The 16,621-nt window shown below is 41.4% G+C and overlaps 1 protein-coding gene across 3 annotated transcripts; it reads right to left on the bottom strand.

Annotated features, from left to right (window-relative positions):
• Positions 1-3,885: 3,885 nt before the first annotated feature.
• Positions 3,886-16,575, bottom strand: abhd5a (abhydrolase domain containing 5, lysophosphatidic acid acyltransferase a). 3 transcript variants are annotated; one of them, XM_071911775.2, is made up of 8 exons: positions 16,410-16,575; positions 14,478-14,603; positions 12,852-12,931; positions 12,037-12,412; positions 9,226-9,380; positions 8,425-8,536; positions 7,830-8,016; positions 3,886-6,776 (listed from the first exon to the last, which is right to left on the bottom strand). In XM_071911775.2, the coding sequence occupies exons 1-8, from the start codon at positions 16,439-16,441 to the stop codon at positions 6,687-6,689; spliced, it is 1,158 nt and encodes a 385-aa protein (XP_071767876.2). In that variant the 5' UTR covers positions 16,442-16,575; the 3' UTR covers positions 3,886-6,686. The 3 variants fall into 3 exon arrangements, with proteins under 3 accessions (XP_071767876.2, XP_071767878.1, XP_071767877.1); XM_071911777.2 differs by having other exon boundaries at positions 14,478-14,519; XM_071911776.2 differs by having other exon boundaries at positions 14,478-14,596; positions 16,406-16,451.
• Between the last annotated feature and the right edge of the window lie 46 nt (positions 16,576-16,621).

The following is a 16,621-nucleotide window of genomic DNA, read 5'->3' as shown; positions in this document are numbered from 1 at the left end:
AATGATCGTTGATTGGGTTGAAGATAGCAGGCGGTGGTGTTGAATAATTCAGGCAATAAGAGCAGTAGAGTAGATTATAGTGGAGGGGCTGATGCATCCACACTTATGAATCCAGACTCCTAGAGCAAGCAAAGGCAAAGTCACAGTCTAAATGGTAATGCGGTGTGTGTTTGTGTGTGTTTACACGTGTGTGTGTGTGTGTGTGTGTGTGTGTTCCTTGTCTTCTGTGTGCTTGGTAAGTCACAGAAGGTCTGGCCTGCCTGAGGGCGGTACTCACGGCTTGGTGTGAAAGATATGGGGGTGGCACTGCCGCACAGCCTGAGAGGATACGCTGTCTGAGGTCTGAGATGGAGGGAGGAAGGGAAAGAGAGAGAGAGAGAGAGAGAGAGAGAGAGAGAGAGAGAGAGAGAGACAGAGAAACATATATCCACCCGTACACCAAGGCAGACAGAGACAGCCGGAGAGAGAGTGAGGGGGAACAGAGAGAAAGAGAGAGGAGGGGAGAGGGAGGAAGGGAGGGAGATAAGCGCCTTAGAGGGTGGGAAAGATAACGGCAGATAGGGAAAGCAGCATGGAGGCCGAAAGTGAGCGAGCGAGCGAGGCAGACACAGGAAGAGAAAGAGAGAGATATAGAGGAGGCGAGAGGCAGAATTTAATAAATTAGATCAGGCGCCTCGCCGGTTTCCTAGCAACCCAGACGAGACGAGCCTGGTCTGGCCTGGTCTGTGCTCCAGAGTAAAGGTCTTTCTCCTCCGCCTCTTCCACCATCTCCTTCTGCTTTTCTTCCTCCTCCTCCTCCGCTCGCTCATATCAGCGCTGAACAGAATCACAATCCGAATCACCGTTATCGACAGGTTTATTTAGAGGGGGGATTCGTTTACTGTCGTGAAATGGAGCCAGAAATTTACAATGCAGGTACTTTCAGAAAACGGAGTTGGAGTAATAATATTACTCCCTGAAAGCAGTAATTTCTTACGTCACTCGTTACATTAGGCTACTTTTACATCACACCCCCAAACTTGATAATTGCATCTTCTCTTACCCTCAAAAACTGGGATAAGTCCACTTCTGTCACGATCAGGGAAACCAAATGTTTTTCTTTCCTTTTGCTCTTTAAAATCAAAATACGAGGAATACTTCCCCAAGAGAAAGTAAACTTTTCTGCCATTTGTCATCTAGGCTTGCTTAGTTGAGCCTTGTCAACTTAGAGGACAGCTACTTTTATGGAAAACAAATCGGGTGATGGGGGAAGGATATCACTTTTGAATAATTAAACTCCAATCTGTTGAATTATTATTAGAGGGGACGGTAACCAAAGTAACACTTTTGTTAGCACTTTTTTTTTTCAATTGGTAACTGTAATATTTTCCTGAAATTGAGCTAGTAATTTGTTACACTAGTCATCCCTGAGAAAAGCAATATTATGAATGTAATGTGTCACTGCATAATATATTACCATCCAATACTGGTTGACACACAGGTAGGAATAGCCCATATGTGCTGAGCAGAGTTTCTCATAGCACTGAGTAGGTGGCTGCCTTAAGGGGCTGCTAACCTACCTAAAAGAATGTCATTATTATGGCTTTCTATGGAGAGTTTTAATGCCCCATGTTTCAGAGGCTTTTCTGGCCTTAGAAGAATACAATTCTGGGAGAAACTGACAAAATTATGTCAAATGTTGCCTATTATGTACAACAAAACCTCAGCATTACAGCGCCCTCATTGATGGTTCATATTAACAAGGCTAAATGATCTACAGATACCAGATCTGGTTGAAAAATAGTCAGTGTTACTGTACACTGGATTGCCTCGGACAGATGCATTAGATTAACTGTTTCTGTGCAAGAAATCCCAATAAGTGTCAAGTTTCAGACGGGAAACATGTGGTTACTTGAGGTCAGATGAGGCTTCTGATATACTGTGCGATAATAGCAAATAAGAAAATCATTAGGCTGCATGCATACATGTTCTGTCTTGTCCTGCTGTTCTCCTGTGGGGCTCATATCAGTCCTCGACCTGCACAGTTGCAGTGAGTCACAGCACAGCAAAGCGGGGCAGATTGTGGCCCAGATCCGCATGTTGCAGGAGCGGCTTGACGGCTGTCTGTTGCAGACGCTGCGAGGCGTGACGCAGCAGAACGGACAGTTCTTTGGGCGATCTAAGCGACTGCAACTGCAGCGCGCCCGTCTTCTCCTGTGGGGCAGCGGTATTATGTAGAATATATCAGGACTCACTGCTGCGCTTCCATATCTGGTCCCTTATTACCCAAGAGGATCAGTGGCCTTCCTTTGGACTAGATTTTCTGATGATGATGCAGCTTCCAGCCAAATCTGACCGTGACTGGATAAGCGTTGGAAAACTAAAGCTACAGCACTCAATCGTATGATTCATCAGTTTGATATTCTTTGTCAGTGTTTGACTCGCAGGTCTGTAGTGGCACCACCCTGCCACGTTCTTCCTTTTGGTCTCGTGTCAGAGAATGATGGCATTGCTGTAGCTCTGTATGCACTGAGTTTGTACCCTGAGGTGTGCTCCAAGTTAACTGCTTTATAATCAACTAATGCCATTGATAAACCACCAGAGAAAAGCCACAAATCTGCAGTCTCAGTATTTCCAGGTATAAGCAACCAACTGAGGGTCCACAAATTTTCTTCAATTTTAAACTCTGATATCTTGTAAGATGTGATATTCCTGTACAAACTTGGACAGAGAGTGTAGTGGCCTGTATTGTAGCGGTCTAATGTGAATAGTGCTTACACAGTCAACCTAACCTGCACTATAGACAAAAAAATGCATATAAAATATTGGATAATCTCCCCTGATGAAGTTCCTTACCGACATGAATGAGATTTGTTCTGTGTGTTTCCGAGATTAATCAACGGCTACTGTACCTTTGAGAGGAAAGTTCACCCACCTCAATCATTCTTCAAACAGCTGATTGGTACAAAACTACACCCACCGGCTCCATATGACTCGGAAATACTTTCACATGAGCTTGCATATTTCCCCTGTATTGATCAAAGAGTAGAATAAAAACAGATAGGATGTCTTTGCGATCAATATCTGTGTTAATGTTGTGTAAGCTTCCTAGTCCGGATCTGAGGATGGAAATGGAGAGAGAGAGAGAGAGAGATGAAAAAAAAAAAACATCCTCTCCTGACATCCTCTCTCCATCTGTCCCTCCCTCTTTTCGGAGCAGCAGCGTTGTTCGCCGCCCTTCATTACACTCCTGATACACCCTTACTGCAATGGGCAAAGTGCAATCATATTTGTGTGGTGTCACGCCACCAATATGTGAACGTCTCACGTCACGCGTTTGTTCTCCTGCAGCCTGCTTGTCGTGCAATATGAATAAATAGGTGGCAATCAGTGGAGATGTTAGTGCAAAACTGAAGTGTGTCTGACAGAGGAAAGAGAGAGGGGGAGAGAGAGAGAGAGAGAGAGAGAGAGAGAGAGAGAGAGAGAGAGAGAGAGAGAGAGAGAGAGAGAGAGAGAGAGAGAGAGAGGGAGAGAGAGAGAGAGAGAGAGAGAGCATTAAGGACATTTCTCCAAGCTCCACATCTTCTAATCTACATATGAGTGCTCTCTAGTGGCGGCGAGGGGACACTGCAGAGGCCTTTTGCTAAACGCTGATAAATAGGAATCATTTCTCTCACTGCCAGACAGTTGACAGCTCAGAAATGATAAGGGGAGCTGGAGGAAAAATATTGACTGATGTGTCACCTTTGCTCCATTAAAGTGAAAAGCAAAAAGGGGAGAAGCAGAATGATATAGTGTTCCATCGCAGGCTAAACATATGATGTAAACACAACTCAGAGCTGCATTATTCATACCAGAAAGAATGAACAGCAAAAGGGCCGTGATCATAATATACCAAACATTTTATTTACATGTCTCTTTACAATTAGAAATACTGCAGATGGGGGAGCTGTCACAAAAGGGAACATTTTTGAGAATTTGATTATTTGAAGTAAAATATTACAAAAGTCACACAAAAAAATCTTCACCTTGGGCACAAAATCATGTTGCTTTTGATTCAAGATTTGAATGTGATTTTTAAATTCTCTTATCCTAGAAAAGTTTAGGTTCCCCACACTTGGAAACAATAAATGTTAAGCCACCAACTCAGCAAACTCAGTAAAAATACATAGACATGGTTCCCTGTGACAAATTAGCTCATGTACAAACACTGCTACACATACACATTATGAAAGACTTCACAGCTAAAGATCAAGGTGATTTTTTCCCTAAGGCTAGCACCAAGGCCTTTCTAAGTTCTTGGAGACTCCACCTTTCATATTATAGCCGTGGATATCTATAATACACAGTGAAAGCACTGCAATTAAGGAATTAACTATTTAATTTCCCATTTCGATGATCCATTCAACACAAAAATTAAAATAGTGGTAAATATATTCTTTCTAAAATAGCAACTGAGGAGGTAGAGTGGCAGAGACTCGATCGGCTCTGTAATGCAGTATTTACACAGCAGACTTTCCACTTCTTATTTTAATTAGTAGATAATTTGAACTTCAATTAGAGTTACTGACTTAAAGCGTATTGTTAGGGACAGTAGCCTATAGTCGCCTCTTTACAATCCAAAATGATTTAGCAGGACAAAGACAGGTCAGATTCAATTCAAGCCTGATGTCTCTAGTGTGTATTTATACTGTGCGACTAAAGCACATTGGGTTAGTGCCAAAAAAATTATTCAGTCTAGTTCTTGTTAAGAATTTTTTTTTTTTTTTTTTTAACTTAATTCAACTTGAGCCATGACTGTGAAACTGACCCATTATGAAAATAAAAGAACAAAAGAAAATGAAACAAACAAAGTGGCAGCAAAAACATTCAGTGCACCTTAATAAGGGATAGAAATAAAGCCTGGCTTGGTACCCATCCAATCCTAAGCTATTTGGGGTTTTTTGAGATTAGTTTAGCATTAAGAAATAACTTCAATTGCCAGTTTTCTCAAAGCATGCTTCTAAACTCCAGATTTTAGGCTTAATCTTTATCTGAGAAAGCTTCCTAATTGAAAACATTCCTTTTTGAGGGGTTGAAAAAAACGACACAAAACTGAGTTTCAATAGAGAAACAAAAAGGCAAAAACACACGCTTTTGGCCACTGGGAAGATGGCACTGTATGGATCATTATTGCTGAAATGAAAAATCTATGGGGCCTCTAAATGCACATTGTCACACGACCATATGGTAATATCAAAATAAATTTTGTGTTTCAGTACCAGCTGTACGTGCATCACAGGCCGCTAAGGAAGATGAAACGATGCACACAATTGGTTTAAGATCTAATGGTGATTTTTGCACACAGAAGTTAGAAATAAGTCTGGGTCTGTGTACTGGGTTCAGGGTGTAAATATGGTCTTGGTCTAAACTAAACCTAATCTGTCTTTGAGAAATACTCCCTATGAAATATGATTGAAATGAAAGTAGGAATTTTTGGTTAAGAAAGCCAAGGCAAAAACGGTGCATCTGCCCCACAGAGGGCAAATATGGAATAGATTATTATTAGCTGCAGGTAAATCTATAGCTGCTTCCTGGTGCTGATGTGTCGTTATACAACAGAGAATACTTTCGGTCTGTATCATAATCATGTGGAAAAACCACAAACCACAGAGCCAGCACTGCACAGGAAATACCTAATGTATGATTAGCAAGCACATTGGGCAAACTGAGCTTTTTGGATGCAGTAATATCATACATTGGCATGGATTCTGTTTCAGCTTGATATAATTCAACATGTAACTTTATATTATAATATCTCTACAATACATGGAATTATATGGAAAAAACACTGCACTTATTCCCAAAGATATTTAAAGAAATATCTGAATATGATATCAACTCACCCTTGGAGGAATTTCACATCATAAAAAAACACACTTTTCAAAAAACGTTTTGGCACTATTTTGGCACTTTTGGATCAGTCATCTGCAAGAGCTAATTTTCTGTTTTGAGCTTTCTGGCCTAATTTGTTACCGTATCAAAGTACTACTAGAACTAGTATAGGCCAGTATGCTGAATGTACTGTACAATGTGGTCTTATGGTTCTGTATAGAATAACTTTTTGAATTTCAGTCATTCGCACTGCATTTGGAACATTTGGAAGAGACAATACAGCACAGAGAAGAGAAAATACAATGTAACCTACTCCTTCAATTAATTAATTAGGAAGCAAAGGAATCAAATTAAATAAGTTCACCTCTGTGTGAATGTGTGTACGTGTCTGTGCGTTACTGTATGTGTTATTGAAGGCACTGTTGGAACTCTGCTCTAATGTGGATGCACACCCACGGGAGGGAAGAGCCATGTGATCCGGGCCCATATGCATCATGATTATCCGTGTAGGAGTCTGATGTCAGAGCTGGTTTGCTGCTCAGCTCAGTATTATGTGGATGTGGAAGGGGACTTGATCAGTGATGTCAGGTCACGGCCCGTATTTACTAAGCGTCTAAGAATAGCAGTGGTCAGATGACACGACTAATATGAACTTCAGCATGACACGAACTATGAGTCAAAATCACAACAGTGCTGCTTTTAGAAGGTTTTTTTTAAGCAAACACAACCGTTCCGCCTACTCTGAGAAACTGGGATACACACAGTATGGTTCCACACCGGTTGTAAAGTGATGCCTGTTGTAGGTGCGACCCTTTCTGACCTTTGTCTCTGCTTCAGTCCACTTGATCACACACTTGTGAAACTCTGTTGTTGAAGTCCTCCGGCTGGTCAGCGTACACATAGTGGCCCGCTCCACGGATAGTCTGCAGGGAGGGTGAAGCACAGAAAGGGAGGAGGGCGAGTTAAAAACATTACAAGGACACATACACAGTACTAAAGCAATAAGCCACGAGACGCCATGCTTTACAGTGTCATTTCTACTGTAAAGCAGCGTTGAGTGATTTATTGCTTTTATAAAATGGTGATAGAAAGAAAGCAAATGTTAATTTTATTTTTAATTGAGAATAATTAAATATTATGATAATTAAATGTTTATCTTCCACCAATCAATATATGTTAATACATATGTTTATTGAACACTCACTATCTCTACTGGTATCTAACTGCATGAGTGAGAAGCAATATCTGCTGAATATCAATATATTCCCTCAATTATCACCACAAACTAACCAAGTCAAGTCAATCTTATTTCTAAAGAACTGTTAAACTGATTTTGACTAAATACAGATAAAAAACAAGAAATAACTAGAAGGGCACTCGGAGAGCGCAGAGCTCCGCCAAGGTTTGTGCTATTATTGCTTGTTCGTGAGTCGGATCCGGATCCGCTCCAAAATTTAATGGGTTCTTCCTTGGCCCATGCTACACCCTTCCACAAAGTTTAATGAAAATCGGGCCAGTAGTTTTCCGTAATCCTGCTAACAGACAAACAAACAAACAAACGGCACCGAAAACATAACCTCCTTGGTGGAGGTAATAAAACACGCGATAAAACCAAGGGATAGCACAAGAAACTCCAAGTAATGGGGCAAGAGACTGTGTGTATGTGTGTATGTGTGTGTGTGTGTGTGTGAGTCTGCATGCGTGTGTGAATAGATAATTTGAAATTATTTTCTTTAGCAGGGCTGAAGCTGCCACTACTCACTATATATTTCCTCTCACTAACAGCTAAAAGCAGAGGGAGGTGCAGTTAAAAGGTTGATACTACAGAAAGCTGGAAAAAATCCAACATGAGAGAACTGGCAGGGGAAATTCATAATGCAGGATTAAGAGCGAGGGGGTCTTACAGGCTGCACCGAACGATCTCGCCCCAAACCCCTGAACTTGCCCCGGTCCCATTCGGTACACCGTGAACTTACCGTGATCTCAACGTGAGAGTCCGGCCTCATTTCTTTGATGGTGTTGCCCGAGTTGCCGTCTATGCTGGAGCGAGAACCGTAGACGATGGTGATGGGGATCTCCGGTCGAAGCTGGACAATCCTCTGCAGCATTGGTCTCTTGGCCCAGCCGTAGGGAATGGTCATGTTCGTAAATGCTGTTTCCCCACTGTGACAATCCAAAATTACACATGGGTCGTTTCAGTACAGCGTATCAAATGCTGATGACAAGGGATAATACTGGATACTAATACTCTTAAATCATTACTAAGTGGGGGGAGGGCGGTTTCCTACACTGATTTCAACAAAAGCAATGAATAAAAAGCTTTCATTGCAGGTATTTAAATAAATCCATTTCCAAATTGTCTTCTAAAATTAAAGCTAACAGAATGGCAGGCAGAGGGAGAGAGACAGAAGCAGAAACAGTGGCACTCACAGTGAGGCAAAGGCTGACTGACAGAAACGGAGGCTGTGGTGCTGAGATACTAAGCAGCAACAATGAGGCAGGGACATATGGGCAGAAATCAAGACAGAAATACAAAGAGAAAGAGAGACAGGAGCAGACGGAGGCTGGGACCTGGGTGTTTGCACGTTGAGGTGGTAGATGTATTCTGAGACGGTGTTGTCACTGAACATGGTGGAGAACTTCCTCTTGAAGTCCGGTCTCAGCGTCTGGACCAGAGTGGGACCTGCCAGGATCACAGAGGAGACACCCGAGTATCAAAGCTAAGCATGTACTGGTTAAGAGAGGTCTACTTAATTATATTTTACATCGTGAAAATGGGGAGGGTTTGAGGACACTGACGAACCAGGGTTGGAGTTGATTTCTGGATCAAAATATTTTAAAGGATCTTCAGTCATTCACTCATCACATCACTGGCTTTACTTGGCAGTCCAACAAGTCATACATTTTCTGAAGGCAATGCTTTATATATTAAAAAAACAACAGATGCACTCTGCCGTCCCTCAGCTCAAATTACCAATCCACATTTTAACCAAACTCTCCTATGCCTTTGTCTTTTTTAATCATTTTCATACTGCATATCATTCATTCAAATGTTCTACTATTATTTTACATACCCTGCATTCATGCTGTAATTCCTATAACATTCATACTTTTCATTCATACATTTCTACTTAATACGTTTTCTATCACTGTTGTCTGTGTTATGTTTGATACCACCCCATTTGCTCTAATCTTATTTATATCCTATTTTTTTCCTCTGCTGTATTCCATCGTTGTGCTGCTGCCACAACCCAATTTCCCCACGGCGATCATTAAAGTTTCATCTAATCTAATTGCTAAAAACAGACCGTGAGCCCTTGCTGTCAACACTATGGTACTGTTCTGTCTTTCAGCTCACTGCACCAGTCTTACCCAGTGGTCCGACCAGTCGCAGGCCGGCCAGAGGGTTGAAGGGGCTGAGCATGGCTCCTAGGGCCTTGATCCACACCGGGATGGGACGGTCCTCGTCTGCCGTGTCCGGGCGCTCAGGGAAACCCCAAGGCTCCACCAGGACTATGTGCTTCACTCTATAGGAGAGGGGGAGATGGAGAAAATAAATACAGAAGCATCTGGCCTTTGGGTTATATATTGTTTTATATATTAGTCAAATGGATCTTTATTATAGAGCCACAAAAATATCATACGGATTCAAATACTGGAACTAGTTCAAGTGTGTTTGACTTATTTTGGTTAAATTGCTTTCACAATGCTTAAAATTGGACACATCTCTTTAAAGATAATTTAAATCAAGCAAACTTCTTTTTAGAATTCAAAATAAAAACTAATTTTGTTAAAATGTATTACATTCTGTTGGGAGTCATCTGGCATCATATTGCCATAAGTCCTTTATAATTCATTCATTCATTCATTCATCTTCTCCACCCACATAATCCTGTTCAGGGTGGGCTGGAGCCTATCCCAGCATGCACTGGGCAGAAGGCAGGGAAACACCCTGGACAGGTCGCCAGCCCATCACAGACCATCCATAAGAATTCAAATACCAAACTCTATGCCAGCTATACCAAATAGTCCAACATTACACTCAGTACAAATTGCTTCTGGGGCCTCTATTTCCAGTCTATTGTGCTCCGCTGTAAGTAAACAACAAGCTTTTTCTTCAGGCAACAACATGAACAACGAGCACCGTTCAGCTTAAATAAGGACGTATGTCCCTGATCAAGAGCATCTCATGTTATAACTTGAAGGCCATTTGGAACACTGAGATAACAATAAGAGGACAGGAAGAGAGGATGTTTTAGCGTTACTGATGAAGGAGAGCGATAAGGTATTGAGGACATTTTATCAGACATCCCTTGGGGAGAGCTGGGTGCCTGCTGGAAGCTCCGAGTTTAGGGACACAGCGAGAGGAGATGATTCAGGAGAGATACAGTCCAGTGGGAGGAGAGAGGCTTGGAGGACACTGCTGTTATCAGAGGCTGGCAGCACCTACAGGCACACTGGTACAACTATATCCTGTAAAGACGCTGGGATGTTTTGCTACAGTCATGTTAGCACTGAAAGGACAGCAACATTATTCAAAACACTACTCAAAACCCAAAGTCAGTTTTTTACCCTTCCAGGCAGGTTCTGCTTCTTTTGTCCTTTTCTTTATTAACAATAGCGGCTAAATGTATACAAACAAGATAACTGTGGCAGCACCGACACCACAATAAAAAAAAATCTTTCTTCATTGGAAATTATAATACCCTTATTTGGAATGCTTTAACAGTAACTGCTAGTCATTTATGATCCTTACATGTATTTGTATTACTATGAAGTACCATCTAAGATCGTGCTGCAATAATCAACCACTACGGTAACTGCTGAGTCTAACAATTTATTTGGTGACTAATATATACATAATATATACATACATATAATATTATAAATACATTACGATACACTCACCTTTAAGATTGATCTCATAATAAAGGCTAGCAAAAGCCACCTTCAACTAATTTCTAATTCAATTTTAAGGTTTCATATCACATGTACGCAGATGACACGCAAATACATATAGCTGTGTCACCAAACGAATACAGTTCAATAGACTCCCTGGGACAGTGCATTAAACAAATTAGTAGCTGGATGTTCCAAAGTTTTCTCCAGTTACATGAGGACAAAACTGAAGTCATTGTTTTTGGGGCCAAAGAAGAAAGACTTAAAGTCTGTGCTCACCTTTATAGTCTGTTGTTGAGTAAAAATCAAGCTAGAAACCTTGGTGTTATCCTGGATTCAGACCTAAATTTCAGTAGTCACGTTAAATCAATAACAAAATCAGCCTTCTATCACCTTAAAAATATTGTAAGGATCAGAGACTTGATGTCAAAACATGACCTAGAGAAACTTGTGCATGCTTTTATTTCTAGCAGGCTGGACTACTGCAATGGACTGTTCACAGGTCTGTCTAAGACAGCAATCAGACAGCTTCAGCTGATCCAGAATGCTGCTGCCAGGGTTGTAACAAGGACTAAAAAAGCTCAGCATATAACTCCAGTTCTCAGATCACTATATTGGCTACCAGTTTCTCACAGAATCAATTTCAAAATTCTATTGCTTGTCCATAAATCACTGAATGGTTTAGGTCCAAGATACTTATCAGATCTTCTGACCCAGTACGAACCTTGCAGACCTCTCAGGTCGGCTGGTTCTGGATTACTGGCTGTTCCCAGAGTCAAAACTAAACATGGTGAAGCTGCCTTTAGCTTCTATGCTGCTCAAATGTGGAACAAATTGCCAGTAGAGCTAAGACTTGAGACAATGCTGACTACTTTCAAATCCAAGCTAAAGACCTACCTGTTTACCATTGCTTTTAATTAATTTTCTTTCTTTTTTAATTTTCTTTATTTGTTGGTTTGTTTTATTGTTTTGTTTTGTTTTTTTATTCTGTGTGCTTTTGATTGTTTGTTTTATTGTTTTTATTGTTTTTACTCTGTGTGCTTCTGCCTGTTTGCTTTTATTGTTTTTATTCTATGTGCTTTTGCTTGCTTGCTTTTATTGTTTTTATCATTTGTTTCATGTGCTTTTGCCTGTGTACTCTGTTAAGCACTTTGGGTTGCCTTTGGGTATGAAATGTGCTATATAAATAAATTTGCCGTGCCTTGCCTTGCCTTAATCAAAAACACGAGCATCAGCTAAATACCATAAGCCCCACCCGCCCTAAATATGATAAACTCCACCCACCTGCCTGGGTATCTAAGAGAGTACGACGCGGCCAGGTATCCTCCCAGGTTGTGTCCCAGCAGTATCATGGCCTCCAGACCGACTTTGGCCCTCCACTGCTCTATCGACTCCACAAACTGCTCCTCTGCCTCTTGGGCGTCAGCGGAGAACACGGGCCTGCTGCTCTGGCCGAAGCCCAGCAGGTCCAGGGCGTAGACGGGCCGCCGCTGGGACAGAGAACCAAGGTTGAGGGCCCAGAGACCCACGCCGCCCCCGAAGCCGTGGAGCAGAACCACAGGGGTTTTGTCTTTAGTGGCGTCGCTGTTAAAGGTCAGGGTCCACAGCTGGTTGCCGTTGGAGATGGGGACATACTGTCTGGAGAAACTGCTGTCTACACCTGGCAGGAAAGGGAAGAGAGGAAAAAGGAAGGGCGGAGGTGAAAAAGGAAGATAGATAGCCCCTTTGCTGATTTTTTTAGCAACTGAAAGAGAGGAAGGAACATTAACTATGGTAAATGTTCATTCCTCTATGGTATGAACATCAATTCTAGGCCTGAACACCCTTGCTTTTATTTGATGTCATTTATCCTAGAATATTTTATTATTACATTGTTTTTAAACTTTATTAAAATCTTTTTATCTTGTGATGACTTCTTGTTTTTACTTGTTTTCATGTCATTTATGAGTACAATGCTTGCTTTTGTAAACTCTTTTTTTTTTTAAATGGTATAAAAATTAAGTTGATTCTTATTATTATTATTTTTATTATTTTAACCTTAACACTATGACTTCTAATGTGTGATTTAAAATAGAGCAGTGGACAGGGCTGATCCTTACATCGCAGCATCCTGTCCTCTGCTGTGGTCAGCTGGTTCTGAGAGGTGGGGCACCATGACGGCAGCCAGCTGGGGATCCACCTACACACAAGGAAGACTTGAATGCACATCCATGACCCTCATCATCACATAATCCTCAACAACTATAGAATGTAAACTGAGCTAGCTGTGCGGGACTGCGCCTAAGGGATGCATTAAGTTGGATGGGAATAGAGAACTAAAATAAGATGGGAAATGTACAACTGAACGTTTATTGTATTGAACAACCTCACATGAACTGACACTGGAAATAAAGTCCTTCAGCTGTGTTTCAGCTGTGTTTCAGCTGTGTATGCTATGTGTGGCCTTCTGTGCGTGTGGTACAGGCTACTTACCACCCAAGAAAACTGTGATTTCTAAGGCGATCTCAATTGACACAGTGTGGTTTAAGGGACAGTAAGAGACTTGATGTAAAAGAACACCAGAGGGCTTCGCTTGCAAAGCTGTGACACCATGGCTGAATTCCAGACCCACAATTTAATGCAGTCTTTTCATTTCATCTTTTTATAAAGTGGGTCAATTACAAAATGATTTCTTATTTACAACAAAAGTTCTGTATAACTCTACTGCTATTTATTACTGTCAATGAATCACAAAAGTCAAATTTTCTGCAAAAAAACTTATGGGAGATGGGAGTCAACCGTATCACAGTCTTGTCAATAAATGAAACAGGGGCGGTCAGGTGCAGGTTTGTTACATTCTATGTAGTGTTTCTTTCAGGTTGTTAGGCAATGTGTGATGGTGGCAGGCCGGGGCAGGGAGGGGATACAGGGAGTCAACCGGGCAGTGAAAAGAGGCGTGCACAAGCAATGCAATAAACACTTTTATTATGTTAGTTTATCGGCCTGGGGAATTGCGATAGACCTGGTTGATATTGTGGCGAATTGCTGCAATTAAGTCTTGGCATGGGAAACAATATATGGGATTGATGACAGCTATGATTGTTAGATGATAACTATGCTGTTCAGATATGGCAGCTATGTGTGTGAGGTATTTGTGAGATGTGAGGTATCTGTATGTGAGGTATTTGTGTGAGGTGACACACAACCTATGTGTTACAACTGTCAGGAGAGCACATTCAGTAATCCCTCAAAACACAGCTCTCTCATTGCCATAAATATATGGATGTAATGTAAAATGCTGTTTGATTTTGCCATTTGCTATGTAATCTCTATTATGTGTGTGTCCAAGGAAGATGAACTGGTGGAGAACTGATAACCCATAAATAAGATACAAATAAAATGAATGCTACAATAAACCATATCTGGTTTTAGTATCTATTATTATTTAGTATCTACTATAGGCTGTGATACAAAAATTATTACTAATACTGCAAGGAAGAGGGGGGGTGGGCACTGCTGTTCTTTCTCTTAGCTAGCAATGGCTTATATTTCTTGTGGTGTAATCAAACCCAACAAATCAACAGTTAAGGTCAGGTGAGTGACAGGCATTTGGAAGGAAAGGGGACCAACTGTGTGAAAGCTTGTCTGAAGTGATATTGTACATTAAAACAGCCGTACAAGCACAAGGGCAACATCAGCCACAGGGTCAGGGTTTCAGGAGGTGAAAGGTCAGAGGTCAGGATTACCTTAATGTGGTGTCCAGGTACCCCAACACACTGCTGAACAGACTATGAACACCAAGAAAGGTCAGTATTCGCTGAAGCGCTCTGAAGCCAAAACAAAGTGTATGGGGGAAGGACATTGGCTGGTTGCTGAGGGAATGGATTCAGAATGTTAGTCTATAGTCAATTATAGTTGTCAGTGCGTGAATTTAATACATTTAAAAGAGGCTGATAGAATAGGCAGATAGACTGTTGTTTCCACATCAATTTCCAGTAAAACATGTAACATGAAAATGCATGACATTAAAAAAGATTATGCCATCCTCTTTCATCTCCCCTCACACCATCTGATCAAAGGCAGATGACAAGATTATTATATACTTACAGACTCTCAGTTAATGTGTACAAATACTAAGAAATACTGCAAACAGTTCAACTATCTTTGAGCTGTAGTAGTACTACTACTAGTAGCAGACCTGTCAACTCTCCCGTTTTTCCCGGGTTTGTATTTTCACCCCCTCTCCCGCCGTGCTCTCGTTTGGTAATTTTCCCCGTAAATCTCCGGTATTTCCTTTTTTTCATTTTTTACAGTTAGAGAGAGAGAGAGAGAGAGAGAGAGAGTGAGAGAGAGGTGAGTGAGCTATGCCCCCACACCTCGCGAACGGAGCGTCAGATGAGCCGATCAGCGCGATCAGACAGCGCGATCAGACAGCAGTAAAACGTAACAAAATGGAAAGGAATCCTTCAAAAAAACGAAAAGGTGGGGCAGAGAAATTGAGGGACAAGAAATAACGGCCCTTGAAGCTGAGGCATCAAAATGCGCAAAAATGACTGACCTTTTCAGTAGTGCAAGCACCAGCATTTCCATTGCCGGTGGAACGGCATCAAGAGGCTCAGTTCCTCTCTCTACATGCCCATCTCTTTACTCCACCTTTTAATTGTTTATAGTTTGTTACTTGACAACGTTGTAGTCTATTAGAATTTATTGTTACCTGGTGTTGGTTAATTTAAATATTTATTGTTGAAAGTTACCAAATTAAAGTGCTAAAAATGGCAATGGCAATCCCTGACTTTGATATTGATATAGATCATATTGCATTTTCAAATATAGCCCTTTATCATGATGCACTAAATGCTCAGTGTTGTGGTCTCCTCACAGTGATGGTCTGCTGGTCGACAAACCGTATGTAGTACTAATTTATATACTGTATAAGTAGTGACATTAAGTCTTGCTGTATTCATGTATGCGTCAATGGGGAGGGGATGGTGGAATATTCGCAGGCTGGATGTGGGCCGTCTGGGTCAAAAAGTCCAGGGCCATTTTCTTGTCCCAGTCCGTCCCTGATCAGACGCCAGCAAAAAAAAGCCATTCCTCTATCCATTCCTGACCAGAAGTATGTTGGGCAACAACCATGCGTTTTGCAAGGTTTAGGGTGGAGTTTAGTAACGTTATTGGTCACGGTGGGAAAAAAAGATGTCAACCAGCATGCTAGTTGGTAGATATCTGGAACCGAGAGAGGAAATCCCTTTCATAATGTAAAAATTATGGTCGGGTGGGGGTCCCGGCGGAAAATCTCCCTTATTTTCAAAGCCCAATGTTGACAGGTATGCTAGTAGTCAACTTGAGTGACATTTAAAACACCTGCTCCATGTTTAATTCGTGTTCACCTGAATAGAGACCTGACAAGTGGTTTAACTTTGCTAGTGAATGACAAACACAAGTGGTTTAACTTTGCTAGTGAATGACAAACACAAGTGGTTTAACTTTACTAGTGAATGACAAACGACAATATGCAGGTATTTTCTTGAGTTGAATAGAACTTCACACTATCGTTACAATGCCAACAGACAGAAATTATTAAGTACTATTAGTCTAGTTCACTTTACTACACATACTTACGCATACTTACAAAAATAAAATAGTTTGAAAGAAAACTAAAATGAAGTTACACTCACCCTCTCTTGGCTGACACCGCTTGTTCGGCCATTCTTTCTCGCGGTCACGTGATCTGAGAAACTCTGACGTTGCTTCAAGAGGAAGGCGATTGATTTGTTGTCTCGGATAACCCCGCCAAGCGGTGCCTTCACTGCTGCACCCTGTTCTGCTCACCGACGTGCATCACCGCGCTTCTATGTTAAACAAAACAAGCGCACCCAACGACAGCGTG

This window comes from Centroberyx gerrardi, chromosome 12, assembly GCF_048128805.1.
Source record: "Centroberyx gerrardi isolate f3 chromosome 12, fCenGer3.hap1.cur.20231027, whole genome shotgun sequence".
NCBI lineage: Eukaryota > Metazoa > Chordata > Actinopteri > Beryciformes > Berycidae > Centroberyx > Centroberyx gerrardi.
Note: the sequence above shows the minus strand (reverse complement) of the source record. Positions and strands in the feature narration are given on the sequence as shown.

What these genes read in the sequence shown, in the direction of transcription:
- abhd5a (XM_071911775.2), bottom strand. Translation starts at nt 16,441, where the DNA reads ATGGCCGAACAAGCGGTGTCAGCCAAGAGAGG. An exon ending in GCGGTGTCAGCCAAGAGAGG is followed by an intron (nt 14,604 to 16,409) that starts GTGAGTGTAACT and finishes CCATTCCCTCAG; the next exon opens with CAACCAGCCAATGTCCTTCC. An exon ending in CTCAACGTGCAAACACCCAG is followed by an intron (nt 8,017 to 8,424) that starts GTCCCAGCCTCC and finishes GGATTGTCACAG; the next exon opens with TGGGGAAACAGCATTTACGA.